Here is a 23,538-nt window from a genome sequence, read left to right as displayed (position 1 = left end):
GCCGACAAAGATTTTGCGTAAATTAAATATTTAAGACCGAAAATTTTTCACTGATATTGTATTGGTGATTGCCCACACAAACTTTTTTAATTATCAATAGCGTAATTTGAATAATATGACAATTTAAAAATTGCGATTATTTGGCAAATTTTTCGATCGCGCGCAAATATGCCAGCTGTACGTGACAGAAGCCGCCGTCCGAACGTCATTCACGGCCGCCGTCCGGACAGCATATGCAATTTGGGGCAGTGTGGTCGCTTACTCGAAGTCGTAGGTCTCGGCTGACTTCAGTTGTAACTTCGGTTCGGACAACTTCCAGAAAGTGCAGGCATTACATTGTTTAACTATTTCGACCTTTTGCCATAAAATAACATAATTTGTTCGTTATTGATAATATCATATAATGTAGGTTCTATATTTTGTTTATTAAAAACTGAGTTATGAGCTTAAAAGTATCATTATACAATTTCAGTACAAAGTTCTTAGATAAAAATGTGCCTAGATTTTCTTACAAAAATAGTATGTTTTTCTATCAGAGTGTCATTTTTTTTGCTTGCCATTTATAGTTTTTTTGCTTTAATTTTTAATATTTTTCATGACTACGTGTGACGTTAAGATATATATATATATTATTTTGCTCAGCTTGCACCTGTTTTTTTTTCTATTTAAAATTAACACTGAATATTTTTTTCAGAATAGACAAACATTTGTTTGTTTGGTTAGTGGTTCGGATTGACTATATTTTTCCATTACTTCCAGTAGTCCATTTCACATTAAACTTCAGTCCAATCAACCGAGGGTTAAAATCAAACCCCTCACAATTAGACGCAACAGTTGAACGATTTACGAGGCTCGGCCGTACAAATTTATTCAAACATGGCACCACCATAAATTCTCCTATAGCTACATTACTTCCACTAGACTTTTCCCCGTCTTCCGCTTTGCACCGGGCTGCATTTTATTTCTGGCCTGAAGCTTCATTTATCATCGTAAACTTGTAACGGGTACATAATATTTATGAGACGAAACCGAACCTAGGCAGGCATGCCTAGAAAAACCGCGCGCCATTTGGTAAGCTTTCATTTTTTCCACCCCTTTTCTGCCCAAAACATCAACCCTTCATCGTTTTAAATCTTCGAGTACAATACCGTTGTTTATACTTGGAGATAATTATTATTGTAAAATCGATATTTCAGCTTTTAAGTGGTCTGACGACATTATTACCGCATGACTTGCGCGATTTTATCGCGGTTGGATATTATTGCTAGTCATTTCGTGGATAAGTGCCTTCACCAGTCCCTTACATAAATATTTAATACTAGTCGTAAAACACACATGAATTAAATAAAGTATGTAAACATCAGTTCAAAATTTTTTGACACATAGCCAGTTAATACAAAAAATGTGCTGTATAAAATTATTATATAATATATTCAGAGAAAAAATATTTTTTAGTTCAATAAAAATAACTTATAATAATTATTAATACTAATCATTGACATGAGAAAAAATATCATCGTATTAAATTTGTGCCAAATCGCGAAACCCAGAGCGGACAAATTATATTAGGTCAATTTTAACGCTTCCATTAAACGCCGGTTCTAATCCGCAAACTTGGCCTTTAACTTTTAATTGTGTTCCCTTACGACTTTTATGAATACACTCTTAAAACTCCATAATTATTTTCAGGCGTTCTAAGGAGCTTATGGCAGCACGGAGGCCCCACAGCGCCATTCCTACACCTAGTGATGGCTTTCCTCTTATTACTTCCGAAAGTGATGATGGAAGCGAGGTTAATCGAGGGAGGATTTTTACCACAAGGTAAGCAATCACATATACTACCCATATAAACCCTTATAATCTTTGATTAACGACCTACAACCAAAACCAATCCCCGATCCAACTAACGTTATGGAGTATCGTATAGCGACAGGATCAACTTTCGAGATGATTTATTGTCTCGAAAGTATATGAAATATATATGTTCGTAAAGCAAATATCTTCAATGCGAAACCAGGTCAATAAATTATGATTTGTCTCAAATAATTTATGAGCATCAGCCGATTGAATACCGGGTTTCTAAGATTAGATGTCATCTAAAAACAGTCCCAGAAGTCGTTTAAACCCTGAAGGGATTCGATAAAGAGGGTTGCCATTGAGAGGTCGTCATCCCTTAGAGTCGTTTCTTTGCGCATCTCACGCCCACCTGATAAGTCTGAAAGGTTAGAGACGAGTGTGTCGAGTATTTACACTTTATGTGGGGTGAGGTTTCTTTCTTTTTATGTAAGAGTATATATGAAAGTGAAGGTGAAGTGTTTAATAATTCATTACTTCTAATATTCTGTGTGTTGTATAATTTAAATAAAGGTTATCAATAAACTATAAAAACAAATATATAAATAATTTATGTTCCTGTTTTTTGACTTAACTATAAATTAATTGAACCGATGCTTGGCACACGTGTTTATTTTTAAATTGTCTTAAAGATCGATTAAAATTCATGAAGAATTATGACTGGAGCAGATATGAATTGTAGAGGAAGTGGCTGTGTCGCTTAAGCGTAAGCTTCACTGGTAGCAACTAACTCTGAGCTCTCGTATATTATTCGTGTAAGTCAAAAGCAAAGTGATAGTTTGAATGCTACTTTGGAGGTTAGAGCTTTTAAGATTTTTTTATTAAATACGATCATGAACATAGAAAACGATTCACTGATTAAAATTCAATGAACAATCTGGATTATTTGTGGCAGATTTTCTGTTTTCATCAGATAAATTTCCTAATATATTTTTTAGCTATTAAGCAAGTGCTTTCGTGCTGGGTCGTATAAATCAAGTTTATCTGCAATTAGAGTAACATTTAAAAGCACCTACGTTATATTTTGTCGTTATTTTTGCTGTTAACAATTGCTCCTATTTTATCATAAATTATTTTCGGAATCGCTAATGTTCTATTGTTCTTTTCATTTATTTTAGGCAACGCCGTAAGAGGTTTTTAATAGATTTATTATATGTTTTGCAACTGTTTGAAATTTAAGGTTTATTAAACCTAAAGGGTGTTACTTCATAGCCAGTGAGACGCAGGTGAATCGAGACGATAAATGGCGAGATGTTTTCTCTGAGCGGTGCTGGAGAAGCTGGCGCAGGGATGATGTCCGTGGGAGGTCCTCAAATGTCTTATAGGTGCCTGCAGCGAGAGTGTCTGGAGGCAGTTTATCTTATTGTCATGATCGTGTTCGTCTACGTCTGCGTCTGAGTCTAGGAGTGACTGCTTGTGACTGCCTTCTCTTCATTGGAGTACAGGCTTAAGTATCCAGGGTTGCAAAGCTTGCTGATCAATCGCAATCATGCAGCGATAATCCAGCCAATAGATGTACTCGTTTATTAGAACAGGGAAATATGTATTAGGTAGGTTAGAAAGCGACGTTTTCTTGATGGACATTGTCCAAGGTCGTATACTGCAATGGAAATTTTGTGAATCCGGTGATTTATTATATATTTTTGACTGTTTCTTAACAAAGAAATATTCTTTTAATGCAGCGAAGATTCTTTGCGTGTTATTAATGATTTTTTCTGGTCGTATCGAGAGCTTTGTGTGGTCCCATACTATTGTGTAGTTTATCCTTATTTATAAATGATCATTTTTGGCGAGTTTTAAGAATGAGATACATTCCAATATTATTTCTGTTACTATGAATAAATTATATTTTTATAAGTAATACAGAAAATTTTAGTTACCATAAGTTTAAACTTCAAAGAATGTTAAATTGCTGTCTATCAAATAGTATATTTAAATGAAAATCAAACACAAAATAGACATTTTTATATATAATAATTATAAAAAATAAAATCACGCTTTATAAAAATTTTCTTGATTTATTGTTAGATTTTGCTTTACCGTTCTTGAAAAAATGGTAAAATAGTTTTTATGATGATAAATAACCTCTGCATTATATTGATTTTCTAGCAATATTCATGATACGATTTAGTATTAAATTTATATATCATCTTATCTGAAATTTTATATTAAAAAGCGTTACATACACTTAATACATAAATCAATTGCAGTTACACAACGAATCCATTTCTTTAAAATCTATGCGCATTCGTTTCCCCTTTTGCACATAAAATTCTCATATATCTTTTGAATCCCCTGTTTCATGCAATATATACACATTTCAACTCTTTTGCGCCCCTTTTCAATTTAAAAAATGCATTTACTTAGAATTTTATTCTCTTTACATATTTTAATACCAGTTGACTTGACACTGTTTATTTATGAAACCTAAAACCATATTGTAATATAATAATTTAAATATTAAGTACCTTTCTTGGAATTCTTATAAACAAGGCTAAAATTTCAGATGGATCACAAAAGTTTCTTAGAATTTCTTAGTAGGTCCGTTTCCAATCATAGATATTCCCAGAATATAAATAGATATCTTTTCATAAAATTATTTTGAGAAGATTCTCGTTTTAAGTTCACTCTTGTAGGATCGGTGATAACCTCTGATTATCGTACGGAAAATGGAAAAGGAAAATTTACAACCCATCCGCCATCCCCCTTTGGCCAACCCCTAACACTATATCGCCCTTCAGATCCCTCGGTGACCGTATTGTTGTTTCATGCCGGAAATACTGGAACGGTTTAATCTGCACCTTTTTTACGTCACCCCACCGTCTCTGGCATATTGCATTTAGGTTTCGCAATCAAAATCGCATTGTCTTTCGTCTTTTATCATGCACTTATTTTTTTTTATGTGCAAATGACTTTTTTCGACGAAAGCTGAATTTCAAAGCAAAGAAACGTACATACATATATTGTATCTCACAAGCAATTTAACCTTTTTTGCAAGAATGATGCTGTGCCGACTCGTTCTGACGTTTAGCCTAAAACGTTGAAAAGAAAAGCTCAGCGAAACACGTAATGCGTATATTTATTTTTGTTGTAATGAAATGTTTCAATACAAGTAAAGAAAAAATATAACGCTTTGTATATTTTTAATATATTTTTAAAAAGCACTTGTAATATATAAAGCTTTAAATTTATAAGCTGTTTTAAACTTTTTTCATTTAAAATTATAAATTAAATATGTATTATATACCAAAAACTCTTTTATTGATTTTAATTTACTGCAAACATTACATCTTTTATAAACAGAATAAATAAAATAAAAAATATTTTAATGAAATAAAAAATAAGAATCTTATTTCAACTTATCTTTAACAATGTATAGCTTCAACATACATTTTTTAATTATATATTAGCAGATTTTTTTTAAATATTTTAATACGAGATATTGATTATGCTACTCCTATTTAATAGTTGATTTAAATTAAATTAAAACCACCCTTACTTTACAGATTAGCCCAATACGTTACGATGATAAAAATCAATATATTTTATTTTTAGCATATGTACATAAAAAAATATTACTATTAATAACCAAATTACCTCAAAAACCCTTTCTGATTTTTTTCGATTGAACAGGGTTATTTGGTTTAGTTTGGGAACCCTAAGGGTGATTGACCTCGTAGCCAATGAGACTCAATGTGCAATCTAGTACGATTTTTTTATTACAATATTTACATATGTGCGACGGACGATTAATAGCGAGACTTTTTCTTCAAGCGGTGGTGAAGCTGGCGCAAGGATGATGTTCATGAACGATCCTCAAAAATTGTTGTAGCTATCTGTAGTGAGTGTCTGGAGGTTGTTCCTCTTGCTGCGATGATCGCTCGGGAGTCTCAGGTCGTATCTTCGCGCGTGTCGGTGGGGGCGCGTCTGCCAGGCGGGGTGAATCTACTGGTCTCTTCGAGTGGCTGCTGGTACTTGTGACTGCCCGACTGCCAATGATACAATGCTTACTAGCCAATCGCAATTATGCAGCGATCATCCAGCCAATCACTGCAATCGCTCCGTAGTACGGCGAAATATGTCTACGCCTTTAGAAAGCGACGTTTGCTCGTCCAAGGCCGTATTGCATTTTCTGGAATGTCACGGATGCGGTGACTTGTGATATCCGTGACTGTTTCGCAACATAAGAATTCTCTTATTGTCGGAGAATATTTACTGTAAGCTCTGTCTGTGTGGTCCACCATCCTTTACACTATTGTGTTGTTTCTCTCAATTGTTGATGAATGATAATTTTTGGTCACAGTCATTAACGCGAGTTTAGGGTTTAAGACAATGACCCTTTCAAACGTGGTCATCTGTGTGTGGTCGCTATAGGGGATTCCAAATTTATACAGAATTCGGATCGTCAAAGTGAAATGCGTTTCTTTTTTAACGTCTTCTCAAAACCATTTATTTTATACGATCTGTATGTAAATTTTTTTACATGAATAATATTAATATTTTTTTCTAATTATCTTCATAATAGTTTGTATAATATACATTTATATAGCACACCCCCTTATATAAATATATACATTAATGGTTACTTAATTAGGGTGTTGAACCCTCATCGCGATTCAATATTCAATTACGGCGTCTGTTTTTCGTTAACGCCGTTTTCTTCGTTTTTCGCATTATCCACCGTGAAAATGCGCACCCCCTACCTATCCTTACAAGTTCAATTATTGCCCTCGCGAAAGAGGGTCCGCAGGAATAAAAACCAGTCTCAGGGCATCATCTCATTGTTTTATCTCATTGGTGCTCGCGACGCGTGGTGATATGAGAGAGAGAAGCGAAAAAAAGTAACGATAATGGCTTTTGAATTTTACCCATCCCCTAAGGGGGTTGAAATTGCGCGATGATTTGCGATAGCGCGGTGGACCGACCCGTGGAATATCTCTTATCTGCGAATAGAGAATGTTCCTGGATTCGTGTCGTTCGAAGGAAAAGTCGACGTTTAAAAGGCGGACGTCGTTCTGGGAAAGGGAAAACGTGGCCGTAGAGGAGCGATATCCGCTATCAGATTGCGTAAATCGACGTTGCATAATAAGGAAAAAACAGTTTTTGCATGCGTACAGGGTGTTTCGGAATGTGCTTGGCAAAAGTTTATTATACTCTTAAAACACTTTTCCCATCTTTTTATGTGTATATGTTTTTATATATATTAAATTCAGTACTGGCCGCGAGGGTGAGACAACGGGCAAAAGCAAGATAAAGTTTACATTACGCGTTCAATTCTTATTATATTTTATATCAATAGTATAATAAAGCTTATTTTATGCTACTAGAATTAAAAAGCAACTAATGGTCGACCTATCTGACATCTATGTTTTTTTTATAATAGTGCATTTTTTATAAATAAAAATTCGAGTGCCGCTGCTGGAGCTCGAACTCGCAACCTTAGAGTTACTAGTCTGAGATGTTACGGACTACGCTTGAGTTGCATAAGTCTGGAAACGATGTGCAAGACATATTTTTGTAGTTTTAAAAACGGTCAGTTTAATTTAAAGGCCCGCCTATTCTTTCGATTTTAGGCCGTTTACAGTTTTGGTGTTAATTGTTTTCTTCAACGAAATGTGTCGCCTATTCTTTTATACAACATTCCTAAAACAAATAGATTCATTGTTTTTTTTCTGTTTTTTATTGGTGTTTGCTATAATTTTAGTAATATCAAATATTTTAAATTTAAAAATCATTATTTTAATCTGAAACGCAAATTTCAGCTTAAGAATAACGCAAATATTATTTGATTAAACTTCTGTACAAGCAAAAGTAAATTAATGAATATTACAAAACAGAACTGACTATAGCTAAATTACGGGAACTTCTTGGAAAATAAATTAACCAAATCTTTGTAAGAAATAGTGATGTTTACTAATTAAATGTGGTTTCTTTATAATTTAAATCTGACGTACCAGAAAAAATCATAAAATAAGGATCACGTGCAGATAAAATTTTTTTTATTCATAATTAAAATCAAAAATATTAGAAACAATAGTTTAGTATAGGCTTGACAAAAAAAATGTGTATCGCGTTGAACGGTTACATGTTTTGACATGTTATGTCAGTATCTCTTGACAGTTTCCGCGTGTCGCATGTGTTTTAGGTTAGAAATATATTTAGCTACTGATATATATTGATTTTTACTTCAATTTGAATTTACAACGATACTTTAATATTCGAGTATTCTACGTATTTATATAAACATAATCGAATATGATCAAAATTAAATATTTCTATAGACTTAAATAAAATTTATCTATATAATTAAAAGCATATATGTTTTAAAAGAAGCATAAAACTAAAAGTTCATTATATATTAAACCATTTTTTTTTATTGAAGTAATTTTACCCAAAGTATTTAAAATATTTTTATGTTTTCTAGTTTAAAATTAAACTTATATATAATATTTAGGTAATAATTAACGATTCAATAAAATATTGTACCTATACAGTTAACTTAAAAATTACTTTTGTAAATATTATTGAAAACCTTTAAAACGTACGTTGCATACGAATTTGGAGATTATCGTGTTTGGATGTGGCAAAGGCCAAATTGAAACCCCATTGTTTGTTCCCTGCACTGGTAATCCCTTTCGAATTGAAACGATCGCTTCTGGTAATCCAGTGCATTCCTATTTTGCCAAAGCGGAATAACAATTAGTTAGTCTGCGTGTACGTGTGTTTAATTATACATCAATATCTAAATGAGCTTTAACGTATTTTTCCTTAATACAACTTATAATCAAAAATTACAAATTGTCAATCTTCTTCCCGAGAGATTCGTATTAACCACTTCTATCATTTTGAACTTTCCTCGTTAAATTTCGGAAAACTTTTTCACGATTCTATCGATCACCCTGAAGCCGCCAGCTTTGCTAAGGGTGCATTTTTCATCAGTAACACTCGGTGCTGAAAAAAATACATAGAAAATGCACGTCTACAACTTTTTATACATTTTGTCGCCTCTCCCCAAAAGCTTCTTTTTTTTGGTCCTTTGATCTTCCGCAAGATAAACCCCCTTTGATCCAGCCACCGTCGTCAATCATAATGGAAATGGCACACATTTAATTGCAAGTAACAAGAACTATGTATACATATACATACATAAATTGCAAAAAGACCCTGAAATATGTCTTTTGAAATACTTTACGCCTCAACCCCTAGCGCTTAATAACTTGTAAGATTTGTCTCTCCTCGTTTTTTGCCACTGCGGATCTCCATAAAATATTACCACCCCAATCGCTGTGACACCCCTGGAAATTTTAATATACATTTAGAACGAAAATATTGTACTAGTCTTTATACGAAAACCGCAAAATTTCTGAGACTTTAATTAACGTCGCAAGATTGTGCGACGTCTTCGACACTTTGATGAATATTAATCCCTTAACGCCTAAATAACTAATTTCGACACTTCGTCTCCAGTTTTAATGCACTTTTGTGCTACTGAAAAATTCATACTAATTTTACTAAAAGGAACATCTGACAGTATTGATAATAATATATAAATCATACCGTTAATAAAAAAATATATGAAAAAAAAATACATTTGCCAAAGCTTAATTAAACTCTAGAATAACCGATATATAGCTTAATCCAACGCCTTGGATTTATATTATTACAATAGTATACTTTTTAAAATAAGAATAGAACCTTATGAAATGAGAAAGCACAGTATGCATACAAGTTTTAAAATCAATATCAACACATGCGACCGCATGCATATATGCTCCAATTCCTCGCTTTTCCCCTTTCCATCTGACTTTTTTAAAGGGGAAAATGAAAATTTTCATGTGGAAAACACAACGAAAAAAATATAGATAAGAGACGGCACTCGAGACGAACGAGAGTCGAAATTATTCGCTCAGAATATTTTTGGGACGAGTGCCTTTCGCGTATTGCTTGTGCTCCCGGAAAATTGTACTTACGTGTAAATATGTATGTATATTTATATACTTTTAAAACTGATACTACTGTATATCGAATCATAATATTATGATAATTCAGTCGTAGAATTGTTACCGCTAAGTTGCCGCATTATGTATTAATACTGTCACGCTTATTATTAACGCTAGTCGCTCTAATTCTCGCCAAACTTGAGTGAAGCTTACTTAGTTGTTCAGTTCACTCAGCTATCCTTTATCTTTGCTTCGCATTCAAGAGTTATTTTACTAAGAATTTAGCTGAAACGATAAGCAAATGGTACATCTGAATAAACATGAAACGGCGAACGTCTATCGTCGACTTTTCTTCTCTTTTCGCATGAGAGAACAATGTTTCGCATAGAGCCGCTCTCCGAAGTGCATAAAAGCAACGATGGAAATATCAGTATAAAAATGAAATAGTTCATATGTTACATAATATATGACATGCACTATAGATAGATGGAGATGCTTTCAATAGTTCAGCGAGTGGAGCCCATCGATGAAATTACGGATAAGCTTTCCATTAAACTTGATTGAATGAACTTAAAAGGCCCTTTTGCGATACAGAATTTTAATAAAAATTGCTTTTACGGTATAAATATAATTTAAATATCATATGTACAGAACTGTAAAAATCAGTGAAAAACATATACATATTCTTTAATCCATATATAATCAAATATTTCAATTTTGATATTGTATTTTTTATTAGATATATAAAAAACAGTAGCAATTGCGTATTATTAATAAATTAATTAATACTAATCAACTAAGCAAATCTCATTTTTTATTAATTAAAACTTCTTTACTTCTGCACGAATTTCTCACAGGCAAAATATACATGAATCCTAAACAAATATAGAAGGTAGCAAAACCATATTTTCTTTGCAACACTGTAGCTCTTTGCTATCAATTAAAAAATACATCTTCTGTTGTAACATAATCTCTCTCTACTTTTCATTCATTCGTAAGATTAGTAACATCTTGGATAACCTATCTGTGATGATCATCGGAATTATAAATATATACTAATCAATAATTCTGGTCTCCCAAACACGACAAAATATTAATAAAACATATGTGATTCAGACCCAGGACTTTCACATATAAATCACCAACTTATGTGACAATATTTCCATCAAAACATTTTATATCAGCATTTATTTTTAACTAGAACACTCCATAGCATCGTTAGCAATATAATTATAAAAATAAACTATTAGAAAATATTCTAATTGTAAATCAATACTAATGTCGATATCTCGTTAGCTGTTAATGCTTGAAACGTATCAAAAATGCCATATGAAAGGTATTTTTCAATAAATACCATAAATTAAGTTTTTTTAAAACTTACATTGAAAAACATTATCAACACGAAGCAAAATATAAAAATTGATAATTTTTTTTTTTTTTTTTAAAGTATAAATACAAAAAAATAATATATATATATATATATATATATATATATATATATATATATATATATATATATATATATATATATATATATATATATATATATATATATATATATATATATATAATAGTATATTGCCCCACTTCAATTATTATGCAACAGTATTATATATGCCTAATAAATTAGATGTTGCAAAAATTATAAAATAGAGCAGTGAAATAGTAATAATTTAGAAAAAAGCAGTTATAAATTAAAATAGATTTACTTGTGGTTGAAGTATGATTGAAATATTTTAATGATTGAATATTCAGGAAATGAAGATGAATGTTTTTGTATTTACATATAAGTTAAAAAATAGTATGTTACCAGAATATTTTAATTAGTATTTAATATAAACATACAAAGATTTAATACTATATAATTTAAGGTATATTGAATATTGTACGTAGGTGTGAATTTATATATGTAGGTTTAGGGGGCGAAGCCCTAGGGGTGGTTGACCTCGCGGCCAATGAGACTCTTGTGTGAATCTAGATGGATTGCTTTATAAGTGATATTTACATGTGACAAACGGACAATTACGGCGTGACGTTTCTCGCGATGAAGGTGAAGGTGGCGCTGGTGGTGATGCCAGTAGATGATTCTCAGGGCTCTGTGAGGGCGCGTAGCTGGTTCCTCCGGATGATCGACTGCTGTCTCCGGCCGTCTCTTGTCTGGTGCCTCAGCCGTGTCGTATGGTGCCTCCAATCGTCAGCTCTCTCCTCATCGGAGTCCGGGTTTATATCCTTTAGGGGTTGCACGCTTGCTGGCCAATCGCGATTGTGCATCGGTCGCTGCAGTCGCTTCTTAGAACTCGAGAAATCGGATGTTTCATTTTCAAAAACAAGTTTTTTGCTTGTCCAGACTTTCGAATTCTTCGGAAAGGGTTTGCGATGTGGTGATTTATTGAGTCGTCCGTACCGTTTTGTCACAAAAAGGATTCTCTTAACGACTCGTGTTGTGTGGTCAAAAGAAATCCCTCTTGTGCCATGATATTTGTCTCAATGTAATGAATGAACGTTTTTGATCACAGTCATCCACAATGCGACAATTACCCTTTTAAATCTGGACCTATTTGTGTGGTCGCCATAGGACAATCTACAAAAAAAATGTGGCGGGTTTTCTCAATAGAATAAAGAAACACCTTTGTGCAATTAGAAATAAATTATAATATTAAATTTTATATTTGTTTAGCGTATAAATAAAAAATTGATTAATAAAATAATATACATAATAGATTACGAACAGCCGTTCGGATGGCAATTTCGAATGCACCAATTATTCTTACTCGATTACCTTAAATCTTTCTGACTTATGGCAGATAATTGACTTAATCTGCAAAAGGGTTTTCTCATAGTGGTCCTATTTGAATGTCTTAAACGCTTAAATACCGTCTCTGTTACATTACATCCTGATGAGTTTTGTCACGGGATTTTATGATTTAATACCATAATATAATAATATTTGGATTCTCACGATTTAATCCCTCTATTGAGTAGCTCAATTGATGAACGAAAAGTGAATTTTTATATCTGATAAAAACCACTTTGAATAGGACAAAATCATTTTGGTAAAAATTTGGTGATTCTAATTAAAAATTTATTCCTTAAATAAAAGTCTTAAAGTACTAACACGCACTTTAAAAGCACACAAAAGTAAGAGACAACAACCTCTCCGTTTTAATCCATTTAACTGATTCGCAAATAACGAATTCAGACCACTCCGTTTTAATTCCATCCCACCCGTAGCAATATTTTCCAAACCCTTAACCGTTAGTTGTTCACAACGAGACAAATACAAAGCGGCACTCGCTTAAAGCGCCAACCTGGAAAATAAGGAAGAGTTAGAAAGACCGTCCATTTGTATTCTATAAACGTCCTTGGAGAACACTTCTCGCCCGGGACTACCTATCAACGGGCTTTGGTCCTAGCACCCGTGCCACCATACCCACCCCCATCGATCGGATATTGGACGGTATCGTTCATTTGCCGAATCAATCTTGATAAGTGTTCTTCGACAGGCGAAACCTGTCGTTTCCGGGAACCAGCAAATAATTGCCTCAAATTGAAATCCATCCTTGGCGAAGCACAACGCAAATAGCCCAAAGTACAAAACGATGCTTAATTGACCCGCGGTGGGAATTATCGCTCTTAAAAGCGAATTTTAACGAGCCTGTACGTTTTGATTATGTTTAAGGGCGGCTAGCTCGATTTCGAATGCTTTTGTAGAGATGGATTCCGTTAATTAATTTGCGGACACGGCGTTTAATTTTGTAACATTTTAAAATGGTAGCTAATGAAACAAACTCGAAAAATCTGTGAATCTAATAAAACAATTCCCTGTATTTTTAAATAATAGATTAATATGCTCGATTGAGAAACTATATTTCACTTAGGCTACTTATTAACTTAGTGCTAGATTAAATTGATATTTGGTGTACTTCGCTTGGTTGATGCTTGTGGTTTAGATATACTCACTATCTTTCAACCTAAGGTCACTTTTCATTAAAAAATCGGTACTCTAGATGCTTTTTAGAAACAATCAAACAAAACTGCATAAATATAACTGTAGCTTGTACACATGTTGTAACAGTTGACGGTTATTTAATACTCAACCTATTATCTACCGGTAATTATGCAGCTTACCTCGTACGATACCGTAACTACACATCGCTGTATTAAACGCTTCTCCATCAAGTACACGTTTCAAAAGCAAACAATTCCTATTCCGTAAATGCACTTCTAGGCTTATCTCCACGAGGCGCATTCGATGCATTTTCCACAATCGTGGTGAGAATAAAGGAGTTGGGGCTTACGTTTACGTTGCACAGGTGAAGCTGTATAGTTTTGGAGTGGGTGTGCGAAGAGATATCGATGTGTCCGTGCATAACAACGTCCTGGTCCACGTATCCGAGTAAACTTCCGCAAAGCTCGCTGTCAATTAACGCTGCAAACTCTGGCGTGTAGGGGTAGGACGTACTATCGATTTTACGTTAACGTGGTGTGCCGGCTCAGACGGTACCCCACACAAAGTTCACGGTTACGTCGACCTCTGTGTACGTGTACACAAAGACCCGCCAGACTACGTAACGTAACAACGTTAATGCGCCGTTTGTATCGCGGGGAAGAGGATAGTTGTTTTGACGTCATTATCAATGGACAATGGAGTCAATGAGCCAAAATCTAAATACTTACGTTTTCATTGAGGAAAAGGACCATGCGTCAGTGTGAAGATGGGAAACAGAATAACAATATTATAATGATCAAGAATAACATATTAAATTTATTTACATTTTTATAACCATTGTTTCAAGATGACCAATATTTCCTACTTTTTACTTGTAGTTTTTTAATTGGTAAGAATCAAGATATTTAAATATTATCTATACTGATTCCTCTCTATATATTAAAGCACGTCACTCTTAGAGTTTCGCGAGGTTTATCTGACTGTGGCTGTCACTCGCGACAGCCTAGGTAGGAGGTCAGGCCTAGCCTCGAAGCGAAGCACGACTAAGTAAGGGTAATAGTTGCTAATGAAACGAAGCTCATGAGCCTTGAGGATGTAAATAACCGGGAGGAGAAATTGATTGGACGAACTACTTATAAATGAGTAGACGTCGTATTGGCTCTGACTTCACTCTCTCTCCGAGTGCAAGTGTCTGTCCCTTTATTTCCTTCATTTATATATATATTTAGCATGCGACGAAGTTAATGGATTTATTGGGTTACACGAGGCAACAGTATCTTATTGTTTTCGGTATCAAGTATCAAAATTACATTATTGATTTATCGCATCGTTCACACAAATCAGTCCCTTGTTTACACCTATCACTTCTCTATAAACAAACGTTCGTATAACTCGATTCCTGTGATTAACAAATTACATCACAGCAAAATAATTGCGTCTCAATCATATTAAATTATATAATTCATCTCATCGGAGGAAATTTCAGGATAGTGAAGCTCACGGGGCCGAAGAAAAATTTCGTTATATTGAATGTAAGAAAGATGATTTACTTTTTTTTTATTTTGAATTACCATATTACAAAATAACTTCTTACAAGATTAATAGATCGTTTTTTGTCCATTTTTAAGGATACTATAATGAGCACAATAAAATTTGTTAAAAATATATTTTATAAAAAAAGTTTGAGGGTCGACGAAACACCTTGAATGTCGCTTGTGAACACATCCGGCGCAGGCCAAGTCAAGGACGAACTGAATTCGGAGAAATATTGGGTTGTAACAATTTTTGTCAATCTAGTTGAAAAATATTTCGTTATACTGAGATCAGTCTTCGTTACAATAAAACATTTTGTCAAAGTTTTTCGGGGACAAATTGAAGATTCGTTATATGGGGAATTTCGTTATTTCGGTATTCGTTACAGAGATTTCACTGAAGAATACATATATTATAAATAAGAATATATAACATAGATCTAGGTATTATTATATATATCTTTCTTCGTCGTTCTCAATATACTACCACTTTTTTTTAATTTTACTAAATTTAACATCAATATTGTTAGACAAAATTTTATAATCAATCTAAAGTATCTTAAAATAGCATTATGTCTTATTTTCGCTAACATATACATTTTCTGGCAAAAAATCACACCATTGGCTACACAATTAGGTATTGCAATAATACCGGTATTGCCGGTATTGACATTATTATTATTAAATAATTAATTGCCCGAAAAAATAATTAGATATTATACATTTTATTTTTAGCAAATAAAATGTAAAGTGTATTACGCACATTTTAAATCAAAAAGTCTCGAGTAGGGATTGCAATAATACCGGAATTTTCAATACCGGTACTACGGTGTTTTAAAAATATGCATCTTTTTTGTGTACTTTCAATGATGTAAAGTAATAAAAATCAATAATATTTAGTTGTTACAACAATAAAAAGAAATTATACTCTTCATATTTATTTACTTTAAAAATAAAACATAAATCAAGTTTTATGTATAAAAAAACACCAGTCAACACATTTTAATTATTTTTTACTTTAATTATATCCTCTAGTACAACCTATATTTAGTTGGTAACAGAAAAAAATATCATTGCAATATTTTCTAATGAAAAAGGTTTTTTTAAAAGAAACATACATTTTGCACAAACTTTTCAAATACGATTTTTAATTAAATATAATTATTAAAACTTACTTATTGCTAACATGTAACACCCATGTTTAGTGAAGCATATTCTGTAGACTATTTGGATTAAAAATTACAAATAATATAAATAGCTACGAGTATGCAATACCTGTCTTTGTTTTCACTTCGCCAGCCATCCCTACCATAAAAAGGGGCTGGCCAGCCGCGGAAGCGCGATCATTTATCTAACATAACTACTGAGAACTGCTAGGTACCGTTAAACTTACCTGAAATAAAGCAAATGTATTCCTATTAGTCGAACTTCCAAATATCATTGTTTTTTCATAGTGCATTTCAATGAATACAATATATTGCTAAACAATCAATATTAATGATTTACCCTTAAGTTAATATTTCCCTTTTAGCTACATTATTTCATTCTAAAAATATCGTGAAAGACAGACAATTGTTTAATGAAAACATTTTTAGTACTGACATAGCATAGAATGGTACAATTGAACAAGGAGACAAAAATGCTTTAAGATTATATTACAGATATGTACATATATAGAATCTCTCGAAGCTGTCTATGTTATAATTAATACACTTAACAAACAAAATCCATCACGTCAAAGTCAACCATATCAAAACTAGAATTAATTCGCGTGTCGTGTCGAATTTCGTGTTTACAAATGGCACTGTAGTGAATCAATATTGTGACCTTTATTGCGTGACGACCTTTATAAGGCCACCTAATAAATAAATACAAAAAACGCATTCTCCCTCTTGATGTGTATTTAATCAGCGTAGAAGTAAAATGTCATAGGTCATTCAATACATTAATTGCATATTCTTGTTTTTTCAGAAACTGTGTGGAGAACTGATTTGGACTTTTTGGTCATCAACAAAGATCGCATTGTAATATCCAGCTTCATGACTTCGTCCAATAACGCTTCAATTTTACCGACGCCGTTACCAATGTTTACTTTTCTGCCGTCCGTCAAAAGAGCAACAACGCCCACTTTGAAGCCGACTTCAAAAATCACAGAGACTGTCACCACGTTACCACCCAAAAGAAATACTATAGCAAAAACTCAGTCGAAGCCTTCTAATACAACGTCGAAACCGCCCATCGTCAACACGACCAAAACACAAAACGTGACCAAATTAGAACCAAAAACATTGCCTTTTAGTATGGAAAAAACTTTGATAGAAATATTTGGTATTGAACCTTGGGATCCAACGGGTAAGTTCACACTATGCACGATAATGATCTATAAATCGTTTCACCTTTTAAAAATATAACTATTCACTTCTAAATTCTGAAATGAACCACCCTGCTTGATATTCAATCTAAATAAATTGGTAACTTGGCTTGAAAATCGATGGAATCCTTAAACATACAATGTAAACACGATTATAAAATATAATTATGGTTAAGCGATTTATAAGTTTATAATTTTTTATGTTGGATTAAAATACAGAATATTATATATTTATAACATTTTCAGAATCAAATGGATGGAATGGTCCAGTGTCGTTGGAGTTCTTAAATTATGGAGTAGCTTTGATAGTATACGCCGTGAGATACCCGGCTGTGTTTTGGGGAACAAACAAATGTTTCGGCTTGATCTTTTCATTTCAACTTCTAGTAAATGGGATACAAAGCTTGATCTCATTCGCCGGCATGTCTGTATTGTATAAAGTTCAAGTGATAGGAGCTGATAAAACTTTGCCTTTATTGAGACACATCAAACTGAACATGTTAGGGGGAGAGTCACCGTTTTTGTTAAATCCACTCGTTACAGTAGCACTATACATTTTATCTGAAATACTGGTTCTCTCGTCCAGCTTAGTGCTTTATCTTTACGGATATGGAAAGTAAGTATTGGAAGCATATCAAATTATATTTAAACGATGTATGTATACATATTAAGTTCATGTTTGATTTCAGATTCAATGCTTTCTTACACAATGAACGTGAGAAGAAAGTTATAATGATTAGAGAAGGTAGAGGAGCGAGTGGATGGGGATATTTTACTCATTGCGCTGCTCTCTGCGTTCTACTAGCTATAGCAGTGTGTTGTGCTCCTTTACTTCATGATTATACTGTTGTATATCGTGGCAGTTTAGACGGCGCCGCTTTAGCCTGTGTCATATCAACAATATTCCATCTGTTCTTATGGGTTTTAGTTTGGTTATTCTTGACACTCAAGCAAAAATGGGTCTTCAAAGTCAGAGTAACGATCGGACGTGCAGCTGTACGTTCGGCAAGATCGATCAAATTAGTCACCGATGTAGATTTATTGTCTTCTCAAAGAGAAGACGATCTATCTGCTCAACCATTACTTATTGTCGGTAATGGAAGGACATACACAATATCAGAAAATTCGCCCAAGAAAGCTATCATGACGACAATTCAAAGAGCGGCCATGGAACGCAAAGCAAAATCGTCGACAAGCGGTGGAAGCGACGACGATGGGGAAGAACAAATATATTGGCTAAGACCCAAAACGATGACGCTGAATCCGTCAGACTCGAACGATAAGCTGACGTGGTTCAATAAGAAAATAACGGCTACTAACGCAGCTAATGGGAAGCCAACGCAGAAAGTCACATTCAATGATGTTCCTTGTACGTCTAACAATCGGTAACTAAACACACTTCATACTGGCTGTCGTGTTACATGTGACTTTTCTGTCTCTGTCTTGTGCCTGCCATATTGATGTGTGCATATCAAATAAGATAAGTCTGTGAAGATATATGTATGAAAATTGGATCATATAACTTGATAGACTTTGTTATACTGTATTCATTGTGAAGAGATCTTTATACACTATCATGGTATTGCATGGCCTAGTTCAGCTTTGTCGCTTTATACTAAAATATATAATCACTAGCAAGCATTTTCATATGAATTCAACTACAAAAGATCTCCTTTCAATGATTCAACAGTAAGTATTATTTTCCAAAAAAAAATATCTATTGTTTTAGTGAACTAATTTTTCATATAAATTTGCAAATAAACTATAGTAGAATTTCTTTGAGAAGCTTTTCCTCAATTCAATTTGATGAACATATTTGTTTAATATTAGATCTGACATATTAACTTAATATTATATATGTTATAAAGATAAGGAAAACACGGATCTGTATCTGATTTTATAAAATACAACAATATATTAGTAAAATTAAATTCTTTGTAAATTGAAATAAAATTAATTTTCTATATATTTTTTGACAATTTGTACTACTTTTGTATACACTACTTTGATTTTTTAATCAATACGATATTAGTTTGTAGATTTATTTTTTCTTATTAAAATTATTTGTAAATTTATTAAAGGATACAATCAAATATTTTTTTTTTGAAAATAATTATATACCATCTGCTTATGTGTGTTGTGGCTTATTAATTTCAATTTTTTTATACTTTAATTTTTTTGTATAATCTTTAAAGCACAATTTACATAAATATTTACACTTTGCATGCTTATAGTTATACAATAACACTGTACAACAATTTTGGCACAAAAATTCGATAACTTATTAATATGTAGAATTAAACACTGATTTATTAATCTGTCACTAGTTTCTCGCTGTAAGTAATCGTTTTTTTTATATATCTTCAATTTATGACAAAATTCCTCATTTTTTAACTATTTTAATTCTGAATTTTTTTACCTATTTATAATCTAGATTTTAATTCTGAATTTTTTAAGTAGACATTTTTTCACTATTTTATTACAAATAATATAAAGAGAAGCAGTCGATTTAATTAATTTTAGCGAATTTTGTCGTAAATTTTCATTAAAGAAATAGACGATATCTAAAGTGTTAAAAAAATGCATAACTGCTGTGCAGTGTTATTATTTTTATAATTAAAATTAATAGTTTTATTCAATGCATATAATATTTTCTTTATAACATATTATTTATATGTTTTTAGTTTTACGTTTGTTTCTAGTTAAGTTTTAACAAGTATTTAATATTAGTTTATAATATTATGAACTAGAAGAAATTTTTAAATGAAGTCCACAACATATAATTTAATAATCTCATCTGCGCTCTGATTAATAAAATTAACAAATATCTTTATATCTTCTTTAGTAATAAGGAACGTGGAGCCTCGTTACGTATCGGTGAGGGAGATGACGGGGATTATGCCACATTAAAAGAATTACCCCTCGGGAGTGCCATAATGCTTGACCCCGGCGACGATACATCTGAAGAAGGAAAAGTACGTTATCTCGTCCGTATTATTAAAAACACAAACTCATTTTCATTTTTAATCATCTAACAAAAATGCATGTTCTTATGTTAAATAATAATTTACTAAGCTCACATTTCGTACTAACATGGGTGTATGTTTTAACAACAGTTGTTAGCGTGCGTGCGCGACGACAGTGTAACATATGCATGCACTAACCGGGACTTGGTACCTCCTTGCGATTACGAGGATCCAAGTCCTCTTTTAACACCTGAAGCACTACCAGATCCTCCCACTGAGCCAAACTCTCAACTATCACCCGTCACTACATCTTCTGCCGTAACGGTTCATACCAGTGAATGTCAGGTTAGGTGTAGGATAATATACTAACAGTTTATCATCATTCAATTTATTTAACGTTCATCAATTCACTGTACATCAAGCTTTTTTTATAAAGATATAAACCTGATTTATGTGTAAAATTATATATGATCAATTTACATATAGATCAAGCAATCTTATCTGTATAACAAAACACTTGTTGAACAGTGCTGTCCAAAATACAATTTATAATTAATGTTTTATGTGTATTTATTTTTATAGTCAATCAGCGGATTAACACCTAGATGCTTAAGAAGAGCCGATTCCGGCGTTCCTGGTGAAGAAACTGTACGTTCTGGATCCGGCAGTAGCGGATCATCTCCACCTGATCCACCAGGATCAAGCACAAGCGATTCTTCAAGTGGCGTGCATTCAGCCGCTAGTATGCCAGCCCAAAGACCTAGAGCCAACAGTCTTGATGATTTTGTATTAGATCATATACCTAAAGAAGAAGCCAAAATGAAGAGCTTTTCGTTGCAACGCGGAGTCCTACCACCGTCTATAGCAGCATTCACTTCCATGGAAGCGAATTCTGTTTATGGATTCGCTGGAGTACAATACACAACAGTGCTTCATCCAAATATGAACGGACATTCAATCGAAAATAACACAACGGCAATCATCGAGAACGGATGTGATAGTACCTTAATAATCAGACGAAAGAACGCTCAACCGATTGCGAAATCAATCATCCCTCAACCAGTCATTAGCGAAGAACCGTTCGGAAGATCGACTAATATGAAAATGACTACTTTTGCTAACAGTAGAGAGTCATTAAGAAATATTGTGGCTTCTTCGGCGACGCTTCCGCATTATCCGACTCAACCTGTGGATAACACGATTATGACTCCTCAATGCTCAACAATGCCATTGAACATTGAAGCAAGAGGTATCATGCTGCCTTCGATGGTGTCTGGTTCAAGTTGTCAATCGTTTGCAAGACCACATTGCACTTTACCAAATCATCAAGGTGGATTAAGGATAGTCGGAGCGATCCCTGCGATTCGAAGACCGCCGGCAAGACCCCGAGCTGCACCGTCGCACCACTCTTTCCCCGTGCATCTATTAGGACCTTCGAATTTTGGAGGTCCACAGAATCAGAATTTACACTGCTCTGAACGAGACTCGGCTAACTTCTCCATGGCGTCTAGTGGCGATTCAGATAATAATATGTATATAAGTGTTAATCGAGCATAGAACGATATTTTGTTATACGGTGACATCAACATGTGTTCCTTAAAAACTCTTCGAGCTTGTAAATAGATTATTACATAAGTAACATTTGATCTCCAGTATTTAATATAAGTGTTCATACCATACGATGTAAGCATAACTGTATATAATTTATTGTAAATTTTTCAATATGTTGATTAATGAAAAATTAACTAAAGATATAATTGTTATATTTTGGTTTTCGTATTGAACTGATGAAGATTTTGCACTGCACAAATTGTGTATGTTTTTTTAGGGTGGCATATTTAAAGCTTATTTATGTACAACTCAACTTTTTTTAATCATTCGTGAGACTGAGAAAATACATGAACATCTAATCTAAAGAATTATATTCCTAATTACAAAGGCTATGCATTATTTCTCAATGTGAAACAAGCATTTTAAAACAATAATGTTTATTCAATCACATATAACTCTTCTCACATTGTTAAGACAAAAAATGTTATTGCTGCAGAAGTTATTTCACTGTATTGTAATTCCCATAGCAGATCTGCCAGAACTTAACTTGTTAAACTAATATACAGTCCTGCACTATTATCCTGCAGTAAGGGTTGAGTTTACAGTATTTCTAGTCGCATCTTGCTTTGTAAAGTTTGCTGTAGTGGTCCACTAAACAGATCAGAAAAATATTTGGTGTTGACCCTTTTGTAATATAATCCACATCCACAAAATTCATGATACCTTTCCAGTGGAAGGCATGGCAAGAAGGCCTTCTTATGATCGCTGTCATTCGGTGAATGAATTTTTCTTTCGGGATTGAAATAACGTAGCCAGGTTTCGTCAGTCGTGATTAATCGTTTCCAAAAATTATTACCATATGCTATCTGCATAGTGATCTTGTCCCATCAACATCGACACCCAAAGAGCATAACTTTATTTATTCCCGAGCGATAATCCAGAATCGCGTTTTCTAGAACTGATGTCAGTCATTAGAAGTATCCTGGATAAAATCTCGTCACTAGTTTCTCTCAGCAGCTATATTTTATTTGTTGACTGCTGCGCTCATCATCTTTATGGCTCATTTCAGCGTTCTTAAGTCGATAGATCCAATAGTAAAGAATACTTTTACAATACAGCCTTCAAAAACTGAATGTATTGATCTGTTTCTTCCATAAGAAGCAAGTTATTACAGCTTTACATAAGTATATCTACCAAACATCTAAATGACCGATATCACATGCGAATTTGTTCCAATCATTATGATCAGAATTCCTATAACTTTATATACATCTCTAGTACTAAGTTGATATCTCAGATATGATAGAAACTAAAACGTTTTAGGGTGTGTAGAAGATTTTATCCATGACCTTTTCATTGATAAGCAATAAGAAAA

The 23,538-nt window shown here is 33.2% G+C and overlaps 1 protein-coding gene across 5 annotated transcripts in view; it reads left to right on the top strand.

Annotated features, from left to right (window-relative positions):
- tinc (transmembrane protein tincar) overlaps positions 1–23,538 on the top strand; it is a 168,619-nt gene extending 145,081 nt beyond the window's left edge. For 2 of the 5 annotated variants that reach the window (XM_088183061.1, XM_088183062.1), the window contains 7 exons: positions 1,690–1,821; positions 17,247–17,627; positions 17,893–18,262; positions 18,336–19,031; positions 20,492–20,621; positions 20,763–20,957; positions 21,195–23,538. In XM_088183061.1, coding sequence (XP_088039187.1) covers positions 1,690–1,821; positions 17,247–17,627; positions 17,893–18,262; positions 18,336–19,031; positions 20,492–20,621; positions 20,763–20,957; positions 21,195–22,169 — 2,879 coding nt within the window. In that variant the 3' untranslated portion in view covers positions 22,170–23,538. Of the gene's footprint in view, positions 1–1,689; positions 1,822–17,246; positions 17,628–17,892; positions 18,263–18,335; positions 19,032–20,491; positions 20,622–20,762; positions 20,958–21,194 lie in introns of those variants that run through there. The other 3 variants (XR_015809116.1, XR_015809117.1, XM_088183063.1) reach the window with 3 other exon arrangements.

This window comes from Plectrocnemia conspersa, unplaced genomic scaffold (genome assembly GCF_051122295.1).
Source record: "Plectrocnemia conspersa isolate PC_06_02 unplaced genomic scaffold, ASM5112229v1 ptg000003l, whole genome shotgun sequence".
In the NCBI taxonomy this organism is placed as follows: domain Eukaryota; kingdom Metazoa; phylum Arthropoda; class Insecta; order Trichoptera; family Polycentropodidae; genus Plectrocnemia; species Plectrocnemia conspersa.
The sequence above is the reverse complement of the archived record's forward strand: the minus strand, read 5'-3'. Positions and strand labels throughout refer to the sequence as shown.